This window comes from Typopeltis vanoorti, chromosome 20, assembly GCF_054136105.1.
Source record: "Typopeltis vanoorti isolate ZY-2024b chromosome 20, IOZ_Tvanoo_1.0, whole genome shotgun sequence".
Taxonomy (NCBI): domain Eukaryota; kingdom Metazoa; phylum Arthropoda; class Arachnida; order Uropygi; family Thelyphonidae; genus Typopeltis; species Typopeltis vanoorti.
The window spans coordinates 83,334,574-83,353,836 of NC_143568.1; the positions used below are offsets into that span (position 1 = coordinate 83,334,574).

The window sequence follows — 19,263 nt, forward strand, 5'->3', positions numbered from 1 at the left end:
CGATGCCTGAGCCGGCATGAAATTTTGTCATGTTGTACCATCATTTTTTATTTTGGTTTAACCAATAGGAATACAATTTGGTCGGCTAAATCCCAAATTGCCAGCCCATCCTCGTTCGTTCAGTATCAAAGTAGATACCCAACAGGGTGCACCACGAGAAGGTGAGGATTGGACATTAGGTCAGAAGACCTGGTCGGTTCTCCGCATTCCTTTAAATGCTATGTGGAGGTCTCCTCTCAGTTATACAGCTTTGACCCTTAAGCACCCCCTGAATGTTTATTCATGTTATCATAAATAGAATTTAGCTTGATGTAGTTTATAAATAATTTTTTTTTTCCACTTGAGGTCATGTCAGTAGAATAACTTGTGATCAATTCATTGTTTCTCTAGCTTACTGTATGTATTGTAATTCAGCTTGTCCTGTATATTTGTATATGCTCCAGATGATGATCTTAATATGAAGATTGAAACGTCGGGATATTAAAATAGTTATTTATAACGTGGTTGTAAAGTCCATAATTTCTAAAATGTGATTATTTCTAGTTCCACTGACAAAATAATTAATATAAAAAAATCTAATATGTATTGCTTAGAGAATGTTCATGAAGAAAGTTCAGTTAATGTATGATAACTCATTTGTAGTTAATACTGAGATATTCATCACATCTCTTTTCATCTAGAAGTTTAATGAGAATATACGTGCAAATGAAAATTTAATTATTATAAAATGGGTGGGAGGGATGTATCAAGGAAGCATTTCCAAAGAAATTGTGGTTCTTTGGTAATGCTTTGAGGGAGGCTGTTCCACAGAATTGAGATGGAAGGAATGAAAGATAACAGGGAGTAGCAGGTTTGGCATTCAACTGTAAAAGGTTGCTTGAGCAGCTATAGTACAAGTTCCTGTAGATCTGGCAGAAATATGAAGCATAATGGATGCTAGTTCTGTTGAACCATGGAATGGAAATATCTCTAGAAGAGACACAATGCAGAAATTGATTTTCTGTGGGATAATGTCTGTAAGAGAGGCATCGTTTATCAACTGGACTGCCCTTTTCTGTACATCAAGAATCTTTAGAGAGGTCTTAGGTGCACCACCCCATACATGAGAGCAGTATTCCAATTTTGGTTGGATTTGGGATTTGTACAGCATAAGTAACTGTTCGGTAGAGAAGTACCATCTTGACTGGAAAAGGATGCCAAGTTTTTGGAAACTGTTGATGCTATAAAAGTGATATGATTGTGCCAGGGAAGGTTTGCACTTAGAGTCAGTCCTAGAAGAGAGAGAGAGAAAGAGATTTGGTCTTCACTGTTGAGTTCAGCATTATCAAAAGTAAGTAGAGAAGATCTGAGGTCTTTTTAACAAACAAAACTGCATTTTGGAAGCATTGAAGTTGTGACTAGGTTGCTTTCACCCCAATCAAAGATATTGTGTTCAGCACATTTATTATGGATGATTTTGAACCATGAGATGTTTGAGTACTGCAAGGCCTATTATATGAGTAGGACAGGTGAAGTGTGATATCATTAGCAAAACTATGAATAGGGTTTGTAGCGAATGAGAGCAGAGCATTCATATAAATCAGGAAGAGGGTGAATGAAATGATAGACGCTGGCATTGACAAGAAAGTGAGGAGAGAAAACACCATCCACCATTACATGTAGGGATTGATTTGAGAGATAACTGGTAATCCATTTTACACAAGGACGAATGTAGTCCAAATGATGGTAACTTGTTGAGCAGCCCTCCAAACCCTATCAAAAAGCCTTGGAGGTGTCAAGAGCAACAGCACAGGTTTCTCTAAAACCTTTCCATGGAATGGATCCAAATGTGAGTGACGTAGGCCATGAGGTCTCCTGTGGATCTGGAGCAGTGAAATCCATACTGGTGGTCACTAATTAGACAACAGTTCTCAAGGTGTTAAAGAAGCTGACTGTTGATAACTTTAGATATTACTTTAGACAAAATTGATGTAAGTGCTAGGTCGATAATTTGATGGTAAATATTTATATCCTTTTTTTGGGGGGGGGACTGGTTGTATATGAACTTTCTTCCACCATGCTGAAGGATGGATGCCAGCGAAGTACAGTTTAGTGAATAGATGATGGAGAACAGGTGTTAGTTTAGGAGCACATTCTGTTGAGCACAATGGGTGGAATTCCATCAGGATCAGTTGCCTTTATAGTATCCAAGTTATTCAAGATTCTTCAGATGTCTTTCTGGTGGAACACAGGAGGCATGGGATGCAATGTTCTAGGCAATGAAGGAGGTAATTTGCAGTGGTCATCTATGTAGGAGTTGGAAGAGAAGAATGAAGCCAAGACATCAGCCTTGTCTTTAAGTGATGTTACAATGATACCATTAGGGTGAGATAGAGCCTTGAAGAAGCACAGATGAACAAAAGTTGTGCCCAATGGATTTGGCAAGGGAACAGAAGACACAACCTGGTAGCACAAGCAGTAAGTTTTCTACATTTATCCTTGTTGAATTTAGACTTTTCAATTTTAATGGTGGTTTTACAAGTATTGCAGGCTGTGAATGAAGCTGATGTTTTGGTCTCAAGCCACTTGTGAAAAGCTATTTGCTTTTCTTGGAAAACCCTAACTCATTTTTTGGAGAACATGGTTTAAAGTTATAAGTTGGGGAATTTGAACAGAGTGAGGAATAAAAGTTTTTGAAAGAATGGATTATTCAATCCATTCTTTCAAAACTTGTTATAGAACTAAGTTATGACTTAGTTCTATAACAAGATCACAACAAGTATCTGGGTCTGAAGAATGAAAACAGAAGGCAGACCATTGTAAAGAGGAGTAAAAGTCACATAAGTCTTCCCACTTGGCATTGTTGTAATGCCAGAGCATGCAAGGTTATGAATGGCTTAAGGAAGAATGTTCCACTAGAGTTCAACCTTGGATGAGGTTGTGTGGTCTGAATTGCCAAGAGGAGCAGTCACTTGAACAGAGTACCTAGAGAAACAAAACTAGATTTTTTTTTTTTTTAATGTTGAGGCCATACACAAGAGGTTGGTAGATCAATCTATAATACATTAATACCATGTATGGGTTGGGAAAGAAGGTACTTGTTCACATTAGATTTGAATGACTGCAGATTGTATTCCCTAGGGAAAACATCAAGGGGAAGGTTGTTCCATAATATAGCAGTTGCAGGGACAAAGGAGGAGGAGAAGAAATTTGTACTGTGGGTTTCAAGGTGCACTGTGTAAGGATGTTGAGCAGCAGCTGCACATGTTCCAATGAGCTTAGAACTAAGTGGGGAAATTATTGATGCTATTTCAGATGAACATTTTCCATGGAAATATTTGTAGAAGACACATAGTGCAGAGACCGATCACCTGTATGAAAGTGGGGGGAGTGAGTTGGTAAGAGATGGGTCATTAATAAGTCTGATTGCTCTTCTCTGTATGGAGTCGAGCAATTTGAGGGAGCTTTTGGAGCTTCATCCCATATGTGGGAGCAGTATTTGATTTAAGAAAGTTTTGAGTTAAGAAAAGATCTAGAGTGTTGAATGAGTGAAGAGGATTGTCAGAAATTCAGATAGGTAGATAAATTATCTGTTTTATCTGAATTTCTGACAATCTTCTTCACTCATCCAACACTCTAGATCTTTTCTTAACTTGAAACTTTCTTAAATCAAATATAATTGAATCTGCTTGCTGCAAAAATCTCTCTCTCTTCCAGCTTGGTCAGTGAAATTTGAAAAAGTGTGCCAGTAAAATTATGCACATTGAAATCTCCAAGAAGGATAACTTCACTGTTTGGGTATTTTCACTGTATGAAACCGAGCTTTAAAGATAAGAAGTCAAAAAGGTCAGAATGATTTTCAGAATTGGGAAGAATGTTTGAGGCAGCAGATGAATGAAACAAAATGTGGTGAAATTTTAAGCCACTTGGGGTCAAAAAAGTGAGATTCTAGGTTAGATATCCTTTGGCAAGGAATATTAGAATGCACAAAAGTACAAGTACCTCCCTTATGGTGAAAGGAGTCATAAAAAGTGTAATTTGGACAGTTAAGATGAGCTGTGGTTGTTTTAGTAGAAATTTGAGATTCGGTTAGAAACAGAACATCAGGTTTGGAGGACTGAAGATGTTAACATGCATCATAAGTTACTGTTGATGCCATAGATGTTTGTAATTGTGTTGACTTTTTTTTTTTCCCACTTTGTATATTTCCATGTGCTTAATTAGTTGACTGTCATTAATTATGGTTTCTACTTTCTTCAAAATGTATTTTCTTAGTTCTAAAATAATTTCAATTTGAACTGGTTTTATTTTAATAACCTAATCAGTATAGTTCTGAAGAAAGACAAATGAAAAAAAAAAAGTGCAAATCATAAGCTGTTTTTTTTTGTCAATTATGTGTATAAAATAAATAAATCCACTAATGCCTTTTATTGTCCTGTAGAGAGTAGGTGAGTCAGTTTTAGCATTAGCTAATGCTTGGAGATTGAGGAGGCAGTTCAATTTCCACCGATAGCCAATCAGAGATAACTGGCCAAACACTATCACTAATTATAAACTGCATCTGTGAAGAGTGGTAGACAAGAGCCACCATCTTATGGTTCCTAGTTAGGAACCATAAGATGGTGGCACTGTATTCTGTGGCATGCATTAGTTAATGCAGCTGTATACTAAACTAACTCAATAATCCTAATCCTAACTAAATTAGCTGTATACAAGACAGTGTTCAAACCAGTTTTAACTTATTGATCTGAGAGCTGGGCCAGAAGTAAAACATTTGAACAAAGACTAGAGACCACAGATATGAGAGTTCTGAGAAAGATTATAGGCATGAACAGATGGCATCAATGGCAATATCATATTAAAAACAAGGATATTAGGAAAGAAGTTGACATTGTCAGCATCCAGGAATGTGTTAGCAGAGATGATCTCAGGTGGTTTGGTCACTTAAACAGAATGGGCAAAAAAAGATTAGCAAAACAAGTGTTCTCTGCCAGGTTGGCAGGAAAACGACCCAGAGGAAGACCAAGATATAGGTGGATTGATACAGTACAGTGTCTTAGACGATAGAAATATAAGATCTGATAATGTTGGAATCTTGACAAGTAACAGACTGATTTGGAGGAAAATTGTAGATAGGAAGTTAGTAATGATGTAAATTTTTCATGTAGTACTATCATATCCTGTACATCCCTTGAGGGTACATGGCAGGAATTTGATGATGAACTAATGCAGCATATAATTGTCTAAAATAGCATCGGTTCTACAGTCAATTTTCTTGAGTTTATGGGAGAAAAAACCTGCTTGCCCATGCCAAAGATCGACTACTAAACCACTTAAGGAATTGACAACGTAGATAAGAATATAAATTAAATTACACTTTAATAAATATTTCCGATATTTCGGCAACGTCACATTGCCATCTTCAAAAGGAACTTACAAAAAAGGCACGTGCACGTAGGCACTATAACACAGTAACTGAGAATGAAGTGATGAAGCTATTGTTCTCCTGAAAGTCCTGATGGTGCCCCCTAGCAGGCTAAGTAGGTGTTCTTGGCTGTTGGGCTGAAGGTCTGCTGATGTAAGCCTCCCAAATTTGAGGCAGTCTCATGCAACCAAATTTGTTGAGGTTTGGAGAGTTTCTTAGTGCTGAGGCTGATTCCATGAATAGTCTTTCGAATTTAAACTTGCTATGGTATATTGCTGTAGCTTCCACCGTATTCTGTGGCGTGTATCCAGAGCATGGTCTGCAAGACCAGAGTGGCTGTATTTGTGAAACCGGATGTAGTCCTTGTGTTCAGAAATTCTGATATTCGCTGCCCTGCCTGTTTGGCCAAAGTAAGACAGTTTACAAGTGTAAGGGACCTGGTATACACCAGGTAGGTCTAGGGGAAGTGGTTGGTCTTTAGTGGTCTTAAATTTAAGTTAATCTTAAAAATTATTATTTAAATGTAATTTAATTTATATTCTTATCTACGTTGTCAATTCCTTAAGTGATTTAGTAATGCATAACCAACGTATAAGCTTGTCTACGAGAAAGATCGACTAACTTGGAACTGGTCACAGAAAGGGTTAAAAAAGGTTCCTATGCATCTGGATTCAAACTGAGAACAGTTTACTTTGGATGGCCTTGCACTATGGATGTTGACATCACTTCTACAGGACTACAGAGAGTAATAACAAACAAAAATTTGTAAAATGAGGTTTGTGAAGTTCAAAACTCCCTGTGTTTGTTTATGTGATAAATGTTCATGCAGTGTCAGTAAAACTAATTGGTCACCGCTTGATGACTGGGATATGCAAATAATTGACTTAATAATGCAAATAATTGATATAATATGTCATATGACTGGGATATGCAAATTAGATTCCAGGCCACTAGTGTATAGAGAATTTCATCATATAGTGAATCACTGCCCCCCCCCCCCACTTGTAGATACATGCAATGATTTACTAACATTTTTAAGCAATCATATATGTGCATAAATGACATAAATAAGGCATTAATTTACATCAGTTATGCAAATAAAAAATTTAGAATAATTTTGGCAAATGTAAAAGTTTTGTAAAAGTGATTCTTGAATAGCTTGGCTTAAGGGAACATGCCAGTCGGTTTAGTTATCAGTCAAAAAATTTTAATGGTATCATTAAAATTTTTTTCCATTTTGGCAGTAAGTTCATCACATTTATGAATAACTGTAATATTTACTGATATAGCACTTTTCAGTTTATCTTTGTTTTTAACAACCGTAACAGCAGTAGTGCAAGATGAGTTTAGCTTATAGCCTATTTCAGTGATCAGTACACTTTCGTCACTAAATTTAATAATTTTATTCTTGGTATCTAATATAATTCTGCCAAGAAGAGGAGCTGATAGTCACAAACACATGGTTTAAGCTACCATCCCGAAGGCTATATACATGGTAATCACCACAAGATAATAATGCAAATATAGTCAGCAACCAAATTGATTACTTGCTAATTAATCAATCAACGATTTCGAAGTTCCATAAAGAGCACAAAAACCTATCCTAGTGCGGATATTGCTTCTGATCATAATCTACTGGTGACGGTGTTAAAAATTAGACTGAAAGCTATACTTCAGAAACATCAACAAAAAAGGTTTGATTTAGGAAAGTTAAAAAACCTAGAGATAAGAAACAAATGAGTCAAGATCTGAATCAAGAGATAGCACTTATCAAAAATGATGACGTCATGAGGGTTGATGAATCATGGGACAAATTAAAATCTGTCTTCATAGAGAAATGTACCAATACCTTGTGTCCTGATAGAGCAGTAAAAAAGAAAGATTGGATAACTGACGAAATTCTTTCTCTCATGCATCAATGCAGATCATATAAAAATCACAGTCCAACAAAATATAATGAGGTTCAAATAATTATTAAAGGCAAGATCAAAGAAGCAAAAGAAATCTGGATGAATGAAAAATGTAGAAAAATTGAAATTCTACAAGAAAAGCATGACATTTTTAATCTACACAAAAAGCGAAAGAGACCTCAGGTATATTTAAGAAAAAACAACTATGTGTCCTTCGAAACAAAATGGGAGAAATAATATCCGAAAAAGATGACAAAATACAACAATGGGTGAAATATGTAGAAGAACTCTTTTCTGATAACAGACAGAACTCGGAAAATACTTATGAAAAGATGGACGATTCATGCATTCTAAGATCAGAGGTAGAATGTGCACTGAACTCAGCTAAAAATGGTAAAGCCTTAGGCCCTGATAGAATACCAGCAGAAATAGTAAAGTTATTAGAAGGTGACAACATTGCTATATTAGTAAAACTATTTAATAAGGTCTACGATACAGGCATATTCCCACAAGACTGGTTACAATCGACCTTCATCATGCTACCTAAAAAAGCAAATGCCAAAACTTGTAATGACTATAGAATGATCAGCCTAATGAGTCATGTTCTCAAAATGTTCCTGAAAATAATTCAAAAAAGAATATACAGAAAATGTGAAGACACCATCAGTGATACCCAGTTTGGCTTTAGAAACGGTTTGGGAACAAGAGAGGCTCTTTTCTGCTCTCAAATCTTATTCCGAAAATGTATTGATCAAAACAAGGAAGTAAAATATACCAAAAGTATATTGCTTCATTGATTTTGAGAAAGCATTTGATAAAGTCCAGCGTACTAAATGATTGCACTATTAAAGAGAATTGGATTAGATGGTAAAGACATCAGGATCATTCAAAACTTATGTTGGAACCAAAAGGCATCTGTTCAAGTTGATGACATTATTACAGACCCCATTAACATCAGACGAGGAGTAAGGCAAAGATGTGTGCTGTCACCTCTTCTTTTTAACATATACTCAGAAGCCATATTACAAAAAATCTTAAAAGGAAGAGAGGAAGGGATTAATGTAAAAGGTGAAATCATCAGTAACATCCGTTATGCTGATGACACAGCTCTCCTGGCTGACAATATTCAGGATGTTCAAAATCTTCTGGAACTAGCGAATGAAGAGAGTGAAAAAATTGGATTAAAAATAAATATCACCAAAACTAAATTCATGGTCATAAGCAAGAAACCAATTCTTAATTCATCACTTTCTTTAGATGGGAAACGAATAGAAAAAAGTGACAAAGTTTAAATATTTCGGATGCTGGTTAAATGAAGAATGCAATCCAGAAATGGAAATAAAAGTTAGAATTGAAATGGCAAGAAAAAAATTTCTCCTGATGAAATCAACACTGTGTAACCGCAACTTAAACTTAGAGCACGCATGGTTAAATGTATGGTTTATACTGCTGTACAGTGCAGAAACTTGGACCTTGAAGACAATATCAATAAAAAAAAAAAATAAAAAAAACTTGAAGCCTTTGAGATGTGGTTATACAGACGAATGTTAAAAATCCCATGGACAGCAAAAACGTCCAATCAGGAAGTACTGGAACAAATGGGGAAATCACGTTAACTTTTAGATACCATAAAAAGAAGGAAAACTGCATATCTTGTATCTTGGTCACCTACTTCGTAATGAAAAATATATAAAATACTTCAATTGCTTATAAAGGGGAAGATAAATGGAAGAAGAGGACAAGGAAGACTAAGAAAATCTTGGCTAGCAGCATCAGACAGTGGACTGGCATTCTGAGAGACTGTTTAGAGCGGCTGAGGATCGCTCAAAATTTCTCAATCGGAGGTTGGCGACCAAGGTGGTCGCCAACCTCTAATAGGAGATGGCACTCAAAGAAGAAGGTTTACACATAACGTAATAGGTTTACACATCTTTTCACTAGAGCAGCGGCAACCTTGCTTTGAATTTGAAATAAACACTATTATTTTATTAAAATAAAATAATAGTTATAAATAGTTTATAATTCATGTTCATGAAAGCTGCATATTGATTGATTCACTTTAGTGGCATGTTGCTAAAATCATTGTATGAGCAAATGCAGTATATATAAATGGCATTGAATGAGCAGATGTAATAGATAAATACAGTAACATCCCAAATTACAATGCACCATCAAATGATGCATTGTAATTTGAGATGTTATGTATATATGTATTTTTTAATATGTTAATGCTTCAGTGCATCGTTTCTCAACTGGTGGCAGTACGCGTACCCCCAGGGGTATGTGATGGACCGTTCAGGGGTACACGAAAAATGGGGGGGGGGTGGATCCCCCTAGTGTATATATATATATATATATATATATATATATTACTTGATATTACTTAATATATTACTGTATTACTTAAACCTTTGGTATATCTAAACCTGGCTCCCACTGATGAGACCTCAATAAAGGTCGAAACTGGTCTGGGTGGTGGCCCCTTGCCTTTAATGCATAGCAACACATCTCCTCAAGGAGATGTGCTTTAAGGGTAAATACTAAGAATAGTGATCAGAGCTTATTCCACCTTTACCACGAGTTGCATAAGACTTGCACTACTTGCAGGCGCAAACTTGACTTACTTGTCTGTTTGCTTACTTGGGAAATGGATTAAAACCAGGTTTATAATTAAAATAGCTTGGTATCTTTAACGTATATTAGACCAAGGTCCTTATAAGGACTGGCTTAAAGGGGCAAAGCAAGAATGCTTTTCATCTTCCCCGTTATCAGTAGAGGACAGTGTAGGGATAAGGTGTTATTGAGCTATTAAAGCTCTGATCATGGCAGGAGGGTAACAGCAATAGCTGAGCCTCAGTTAGAACTTCATTGGCTACAGCATTGCTATTCGTTACCCTCCAAGCGTATTAATCACCGCATCTCACGGTCGATTAGCTTCCACCCATACCCAAGGTAAAAAACTTTCTACATATATATATATATATATATATATATATTAGGAGAATTCATTTCTTGTAACGAAACTAGTAAACTAGTAGTATCTTGTTAAATATATCTTGCCATCTTTTCTCTCGGTAATAGTCATTAAACTTATTTTATATATATATATATAGTGTATATATTGTTTATTGAATGGTTAATAATGATTTGCATAAAGAGTATTCATTTCTAATAGTAATAACTATAATTTCTTGATCATGGCTGAAGAATTTTTTTAAAGTATATATCAATTGGTCTTTTTTTTTTTTTTTTTTTCTGAAACTAGAATGGAACTTTAATGAAATCCTCCTCTGCAATCAAGTTTGAGCAGCAGGTTGTTGTGTATCAAGTTATACAAGTTGCCCCATCATTTGTTCTTCTTCCTTGGGATTCTGTGGTTAAACCAAAATATCAGATAATAATGAAAGTAAGCAAAAATGGTCATAAAAAAATTAAAATCTCTGTTCTTCGATTTTTATTATTATTATTTATATGGGTGCTCCATGGAGTCAAAAGACTTCATGGGAGACCCACACTATCCACTAACACAATACCTATCATACATCTCCTTAAATTTATTCACTGTGGGTTCTCAAAACCATCTTTGAGATCATTTGTCAATCCATTCCACTCATTCACCATTCTCCAAATAAAGAACCTGTCTGCACACCTTTACTAACCACACTGTTAGACAACTTCCAAGTGTGATTCCTTGTTTTCCCCTTACTCCTAGTGTATTGAAAATTTTCTTTTGTGTGTCAATCTTATGGAATCTCTTTAATTACTTACCAGCCTGGTTGGCCGAGTGGTTAGCTCTCCAGCCGAAAGGCTGTGGGTTCGAATCCTGCCATGGGCATGGATGTTTGTAATTGTCTGTGAAAATACTAGTGGAGATGGTGGGAGATAGATGCTGTTGGTGTAGATGATGACAGTAGTTGTGGTTGGAAGTAGCTGGTAGAGATAAAGAGTTGGAGTAGTTGCCCTCCCTTGATGAGTCTTTGGACTCCCTGGAGGTGTGACGTAATAATAACTTATAAGTTTCTATCATATCCCCTCTCCATTGCCTGTCAGCTAAACTCTGCAATCCACACCCTCAGGCTATCCTCATAGTGAACATTTCACAGACCTGTCACCAGCTAGGTCATTAATCTCTGAATGCTCTCCACAATGTCCCAGTTTACTAGAAACGCAGGTGACCAAATCTGTGCACAATAGTCAACATGTAGCCAAATCATTGTCTTATAAAGAGGAATAATAACCTCCCTATGTTTAATTGTCAATGTGCTCTTCATTATCATCCAAGTAATCCTCTAGCTATTTTGCCAACTCCTGCAATATGTTCTGAATTTCAAATCTCTATCTGCCATCACCCCCAGATCCCTAGCCTCATCAATTTCCTGTAATCTAGTACCATCAATATGATATGAAGTATGTAATCTTTTACATTACTTTATATTTTACAACATTAAATTGAAAATCATTGTCCTTTGCCCACACTGCCAATTTAAGTCATCCTGCAAGATATCTTTATCACCTTTAACAACCATTGTCCTCCCCAGTTTTGCATCATCAGCAAACAACTGAATATCCACCATCAAATCTTCCACTGTATCATTAATGTACAAATAATGAGTAGTGGTCCTAGTACAGAGCTTTGAGGCATTCTGCTAGTTACCCTCATTCACCTTGATCCCACTCCACCATACACTACGCTTTGGTGTGTATCTATCAGCCACCAACCTCATATCCATTCCTATTTGATCCAGCTTATATAATAATTTTCCATACAGTATTTTGTCAAATGCCTTTGCAAAGTGCAGCAGTATCATGGTGTAACAATTTCCTTATCCAGTTCTGCTGTCAACTTATTATAAAATGTGAATAAATTACTGCAGCAAGACCTACCTTTTCCAAAGCCATGCTGTCCCCTATAAAGTATCATATTCCTATCTATTCGTTCCTGAAATTTATTTTTAACACTTTTCTAATACTTTAACCACCACTCCAGAGATACCAATTGGTCTGTGATTTGCTACTTCTGTCTTGGAAACATCTTTTTGTAATGTATCTATTTTACCCTCTTTCCACTCCAGGCCCACTGCTGTATTCCCATTGATATTTTTCAATATACTGAGTACCTCCAGTTCATCTATTTCAATTCTCACATTAGTCTGTCACGTTAGTAACTGAACTTTTTCTTCTTCTTCTGTCACTTTTCTACCATCAGCACTGAGTAAAGCTATCTTTCCATAATCATTCTTTGTCTTGCTTGCTATGTAGTAAAACACTCCTCTGGATTTAGGTTGGTGTGCTTAGCTAATTTTCTATTGAAATTTGATTTAGCTTTCTTACCATACTAGTTATCCTTCTTGCTTGTGCCTTACACTGCTTATGGGCATGCTGATAACCCTGTTGTTTCTATTCCTTCCCTCAGTGCTTTCTTTTTTTACAGCTCATGTTTTATATTGCTAGTTATCCACTTAATCCCTACTCGGTTTATCCTCCTGACCCTGGGTATGTACTCTGATACTGCCTCACTCAAACAACCCTTGACCACTTCCAATGCACTAATGATATTCATTCCATGTAGTCACTTATGCCATGTTGCTGCTCCAAGTTGCCTTCTAAGTTTGTCATAATCATCTGCTTTGTATTTCCACATAAACTCTTCTTGACTAAATTTCCACATTGAAAAGATTGCATAGTCACTTTCTCCAAACAGAGGTAAAGTTGCTACTGTAGTTATAGATAGATTTTTCTGATGCTATTATCAGATCCAAACTCTCAACTCCTGGTCTGCTCTATTATGTGCTGTTTTAGGTAATTATCTCTTAGTAACTGTATAAATTCCATTTCTGTTTTGCCATGTGCTCTTTCCTTCTTCCAATCTATATCCCTGTAGTTGAAGTCTCCCATGGTAATTGCTTGTCCTGCACTCATTGTGCTTATCTGCTGATGCATGTCATCCATATTTTCTTCTTGGCCTCCAGGTCTATAGCAGCAACTTACAGTGTATTTTTTTCTATTTGCCTCTATCTCATACCACACATACTCAAATGAACCATTTCCCTTAGATCTACATCTTCCTCAATTTCTATTTTTGTTGGTTGAAGTTCTTTAGCTGTCATTAATAATATATTCCTATATTTGCCTTATTTCTTCTGTCTTCTCAGAAAATACAATAACTGTTACATTCTATCCCTGTAACTACATCATTATCTCTGACAACCAGGTCTTGCTGATGCCAGTAATTTTTATTCATGTCAAGCTGACCAATGCCAAAAACTCCTCTCCTGTATTCTTACACTTCGGGCATTTGTGTACATACATTTCAACTTCCCCTTTGGACCCACAGTTACCCTTTACATAATGTCATTACTTGCACATTCAGGTAATTCAAAACCTGGGAAATCTACTCGGCTCTTCACAATCATTCCTTCACTTGTACTGATCTATCTCACAGGTGGCTGTTTCCTCACAGTCATTCCTGTACTCACACTCATTTGTTCCCAGGGGTGGCTAGATACGTGTTCGATTATTCTCTTGCTAATATCTCTAGTTTCTTTTTCTTTTCTAATTTTTTAATTTCTTTTCTTGAATAGTACATGCAGTAAAACCTCGTTTTTATGTTCCCACAATTTATGTTTTCCTGCCATATACGTCATTTTTCTGTTGGTCCCGTCTTAAGGCCTATTCTTATGATTTATTGTTTTCCCACTGTTATGTCCTCACTTCCTTATATTTCCTTCCTACTTTGCTTATAATATTAACCTCGTGTCTATATCGTTATTAATTCCTTAATTCAACACTTTCTGTTATATCCTTAATTGTATCTCATTAATAATGTATGCAGTCTTAACACTTACTTGGGGCCGTTAACAACTTTAAGGATATTGCACGTGGGTAGAAGACAAAGAGATTCCCAATAGACAATGACAATTCCTTTGTTTCAGTGCTGGTTCTCTCTTCGGATTCAGGGAAAATTTATATTATACTGCACCACCCTGAATCCTAGATTTTTGAACAATGAAAAATCAAAGAACCAGAATTTAGCATAGCACACTATCCCTAATTTCTTAAACTATATAAAGTAGTTCAAATCTCATCTCTCTCTAACTTAGTTTGCAGTTGTAGCCTCCCTTATAAATTACTTCCCATTGTGGTTCGATTATTTATGAGCGGTGCAATAGAAAATGAAATCAGGCAAGTCAACTATTGAATCTAAAGAAAACATACACTCTAGTCAGATTACATATCATGAATAAACTTTGGCACATGTTAGCTTCAATATTAATTTCAAAAAAAGAACATAATTATCTAACCCTTCTTACTCTCTCTTAGCATGTATAAATATCAGTACAGTTCAAACATCCTATCAAAGGTAAATCATAAGCTGAAACTCCACAATACTAAAGGTTATTCATTCATAGACATTAAGTTAACCCTAATTTCTTCATTCATGTCTCAGAGTTACACTGCCCTCTTAAACTATATCTCTAAAGTCCTTGTATAAAATCACAACCTTCTAAACTTAATGTCCAACTAAAAATTACAGTCTTTCTTTCTTTATACATTCTCTAAACAGATTAAAGTTTCTACTTTACCAGTTGCTGAGGAACCATTAGAACATCACACATATCTCGATTTAACATCATCTCCAGGTCCACTTTTCGTTCTGCTTGGTCTGCATTACTCCACTGAATGATCCGGACTGGATATATCTTTGGCGATGAAGACGCCTGCTCGCTGTTCACTGGTCATCAGGCTCGGAAAGGCTTAGCTGTCTCTGCAGTAAACAGGAACTCAGCTCTTCTGGGCAAATCCTTAACCGGCGATTTCCCAAGGATTTCTTTGCATTCTCCCACGATCTCTGCTTCTACAATCCCTCCAAGGAACGGGGACCAACATCGACAAGCGAAGAGGACGACAAAAAGCAAGCCAAAAAAGCGCTGAGCTGGCGCTGCTTTGCTTTTTAAATCCCGCACCCAACACTTCTTACTACGTCATCAAATTTCTCCCTCTTTGCGCAAATCACATCACCTTACATCTTCCAGCACCTAGCGCCACAATCTCCCCTAGCATGCTCTTCGGTGGTGGTGGGTGGGGGATCACGTGCTTTCCTTCCACAGTGCACGTGTACTTGGCGTACGTGTTTTGCTCTCGGCTATCGGTACTTAATCTGATTAGCCTTCACTCAGTAATATACAAGTATTTATACAAATTTAGCAAAGTTTAAACAATGGACTATTCACAGTAAATACATTACAACACTATGGAGAAATAAAAGGATTCTTAAATTATTAACGTTTCTGGTAATTTACAAGCAATTTTATCTGCCTGATATATCAGTATATGCCAGAATGTAAGATGCATGTTAAGTTCTGAAGAAAATATAAATTAATACAATTTCAGTTTCATTCAGAACTTAACACCACCATTAATAACTTGATGTGGACGTTAATTCCCGTGACTTGCAGTTTTTTCTCGGGTGGCAACACTGATTTTAGAATCAATTTCCTCTCATTCAAATTGATTTCTGTGGAAATCTGCAAATTTCTGTTTCCAGGTGGCATTGCTTTTGGCTGTAGTTTCGTTTCCGCCATCACGGTGACTTGCACTCTTGCGGTAGTGATGAGCAATACCATGATTTTTCAATTACAGTACGAATTGTTATTGCAGAATTTCTGATATGTAATTTAGCATGTGATAGTTGCTTTCAAGTTGTGGTGGTGGATGATCGATGCTAGTAACGTGGAGAAAAAAGACAGAAAATATATTTCGGTAGAAGAAAAGATGGCAATTCTGCAACATGTAGATTGGCATGCTAGAACATGTGTGCAATTAGCAAAAGATCTTGGATTCTCCGTGTCCACTTTGAACACGATAGTAAAAAACAGGTCAAGCATTGAACTCAATGCAAAGCAGTCTGTCCCTATGTCAAAAAAACGAAAATATATCTGGACATTGACATACGATGAATTGAATAAACTTGTGGCGGAGTGGTTTGTTTCTACGAGAATGTCGGGTATTCCAGTCGATGGCACTATACTCCGAGCAAAAGCCCTTGGATTTGCTGTGAGGTTGGGGATTAATGGTTTTACTGCGCAAATGAATGGATTGATTGTTTCAAGACTCGTCACAATATTGTGTATAATCAAGTGTGTGGAGAAAGTAATAATGTTGCAGGGGAAACTGTAAACCAGTGGAAACATGAAATAAAGACTATTATTCAGGACTACGAACCGAAAAATATTTTCAATGTTGATAAAACTGTGCTCTTTTAATAACATTCTGCCAAGTAAAACGTGTTTTAAAGGAGAGAAGTGTCACGGTGGAAAACTCAGCACGCAGAGGATAACTGTTTTGCTCATGGTCAATGCTGATGGATCAGAAAAATTACCTCCACTGATAATTGGTAAATTTAAAAAGCCAAGGTGTTTTAAGAATGTGAAAAATCTGCCTACTAAGTAGGATGTCAACAGCACAGCATGGATGACCAGCAGCATCTTCACATCCACCATGCATGCTCTGGATGCTAAAATGGGGATAAATCACCCTAAAATACTACAAGACAGATGTCCTACACACCCTGATGATCTGCAGCTCAGAAACAGATTAGTGTTCTTTCCCCCTAATTGTACAAGTGAGCTTCAACCATTAGATCTGGGCATCATCCATGCATTTAAATGAAAATATAGAAAAATGCTTGTTGAAAAAGCTGTGTTTATGTATAATCATGGTATGGACCCAAAACAAATGACCATATCAATCCTTGATGCCATGCATTATTTGGCCAACGGTTGCATGTTACTCCTGAAACCATACCCAACTGTTTCCGGAAGGCAGGAGTTACATTTGTGGACGAGGAGGAAGAAGATATGTCAGAACCCAACAGTTGGTATGTGATGGATGAGTCTTCCTAATTTCAAGACTATGTTGATGCTAGTGTGATCACATCAATGGTACCAAGTGTAGAAGACATCCTTTCCAACCACCTTGGTGAAGAAGAAAAGGAAGAAGTGGGTGAAGAAGACTGTGATCAAGAACCTACCATCTCTACTAGTAAAGAAACAATGGAAGCTATCTCTGTTTTGAGGTGGTATATTGCAAGTGCATCAGGAGATGATGGGGCATTTAATGCCTTATACACTGTGGAGAGGCAAGTGTAACTTATGCAGAAAAAGCAAAAACAATTAAAGATTTTTTAAAATAGATAATTGTAAGTAATTGTAAATTCATTTATTTTCAGTCATTAAATTTTGTAATCTAGTATGTAGAGTCACATACTAGCAGTAAGTCATCTTTTAGCCTTTTTTTTTATGTTTTTTCTACATTTCCTGTATTTACACTTTTTTCATTAGTCTCCTGGAAAGTTGTAAAAAAGGGGTTTTACTGTACTAAGAAAGTTATTTTTTTTTTAAATTTATTTCCAAAAATGTGCATCATACAGTAACCCAGTTATACCCATACCACTTTTTACCAAAAAAATGTAACTTTTTTTTTCACCTTTTTGCTATGCCAGGTATGCAATGAAAGTCAAAATTTGATATTTTAATCATGGATATATTTTATGTAACACATGCCTCCCCCCCCCCCCCCACATACACACAAACAAAATGATAAAGATATCTGAAGTGTTTTTTCCTCCTGTAATAGGCACTAAAGACTTAACCATAAGTTGTTTGCCAGTGCTGACATTTATCAACTTCTAATAGATGATGATAAAGAAACATGAAAAAATCATTGTGGTGAAATTGGTCATAATCTGACATACTTCATGATAGTTTATTAGCAATAGACATTGACTTTATAATAATGTCACACAAACATGTCGATTTGGTTGGCTTAGTAGTTAGCATTTCTGCTCTAGCCAAAAGGCTGCAGGTTCGAATCCTGCCATTGGCATGGATGTTTGTGATTGTCTGTGAAAATACTGCTAGTGGTGGTGGACAGTAGATGGCATTAGTGTAGATCAGGGTTTCCCAAACTTTTACTATGACGGGGACCCTTCACGAATCCTGAAATTTTAACAGAACACCTTGTTTAGAGTCGAGTATCATCGATCTCTTATTCAATGTAAAGCTAAGCGCATACTATTGCGAAGCAGGCTGTATTGCATCGCAAAAATGAGACAGTGCACACTACAGGCATGCCGGGCCATATCACATCGCATTGATATGTGTCTTCCATATTCTTGGGATTTTTAGACTGTCATTATTGTTAAGATTAGGGTGGCTGATAAGAATCTCATAGGCCTCCTTAAATTTATGTTCATACCATGTTTTGGTGTGATGTAAACAACAGGTGCTTTTCCAGTCAATTCTGTGTAAAGTGTTCCGGGCATGATCAGAAAGACCAGCTTGACCATAGTTATTATATTTACTGTGTCATTTATGTTCCTTTTTTCTGGTAGGAATTGTGCATCCTGTTTCCCCTATATAGGGCAAATTACATTTGCAATGAATATGGTATACTCCAGGGTGGGCCAGTGGAGGGAATGGATCCTTGGATGAGTCGAGTAAGTTCTTTAAATTTGCAGGAGGTTTAAAGATGGCTTTAAGGTTGTATTTTTGTAGTGTTCTGTTTATTTTGTCTGATATCCCTTTAATGTATTGCATGGTTACAGTTTTAATGTAGTCTTGTTTATTTTTAAGTGAAGTCTTGTATATTGAATTTTGTTGATAGTATTTTGGCTGTAACTATTTTTAGGAAGTTATTGTTAGGAACGTTTCTAGATACACTTGTGCATGTCATCTTTCTGGCAGTCTTTCCTTCACTGTTTACCGGAAATATACAAAACTGGCCAATATATACACAAAACCTCCTACACTTAAAAACAAGGCTTTGAAGATTTGCTCCAATGAACAAACACTTAAAGATGAATTAAAAGTTATCAACAATACCTTCCAAAAATGATTATAGCCAAAATACTATCAATAAAATTCTGTACAAGACCCACTTAAAAACAAA

General features: G+C 36.3%; 1 protein-coding gene across 2 annotated transcripts in view; it reads left to right on the top strand.

Moving 5' to 3' along the window:
- The window catches only part of LOC150095609 (nuclear pore membrane glycoprotein 210-like), a 254,158-nt gene that overhangs the window by 109,461 nt on the left and 125,434 nt on the right, over positions 1–19,263 (top strand). For both annotated transcript variants that reach the window (XM_090410173.1, XM_090410174.1), the window contains exon 11: positions 10,580–10,720. In XM_090410173.1, the coding sequence (XP_090266299.1) occupies positions 10,580–10,720 (141 nt within the window). The remainder of the gene's footprint in view (positions 1–10,579; positions 10,721–19,263) is intronic.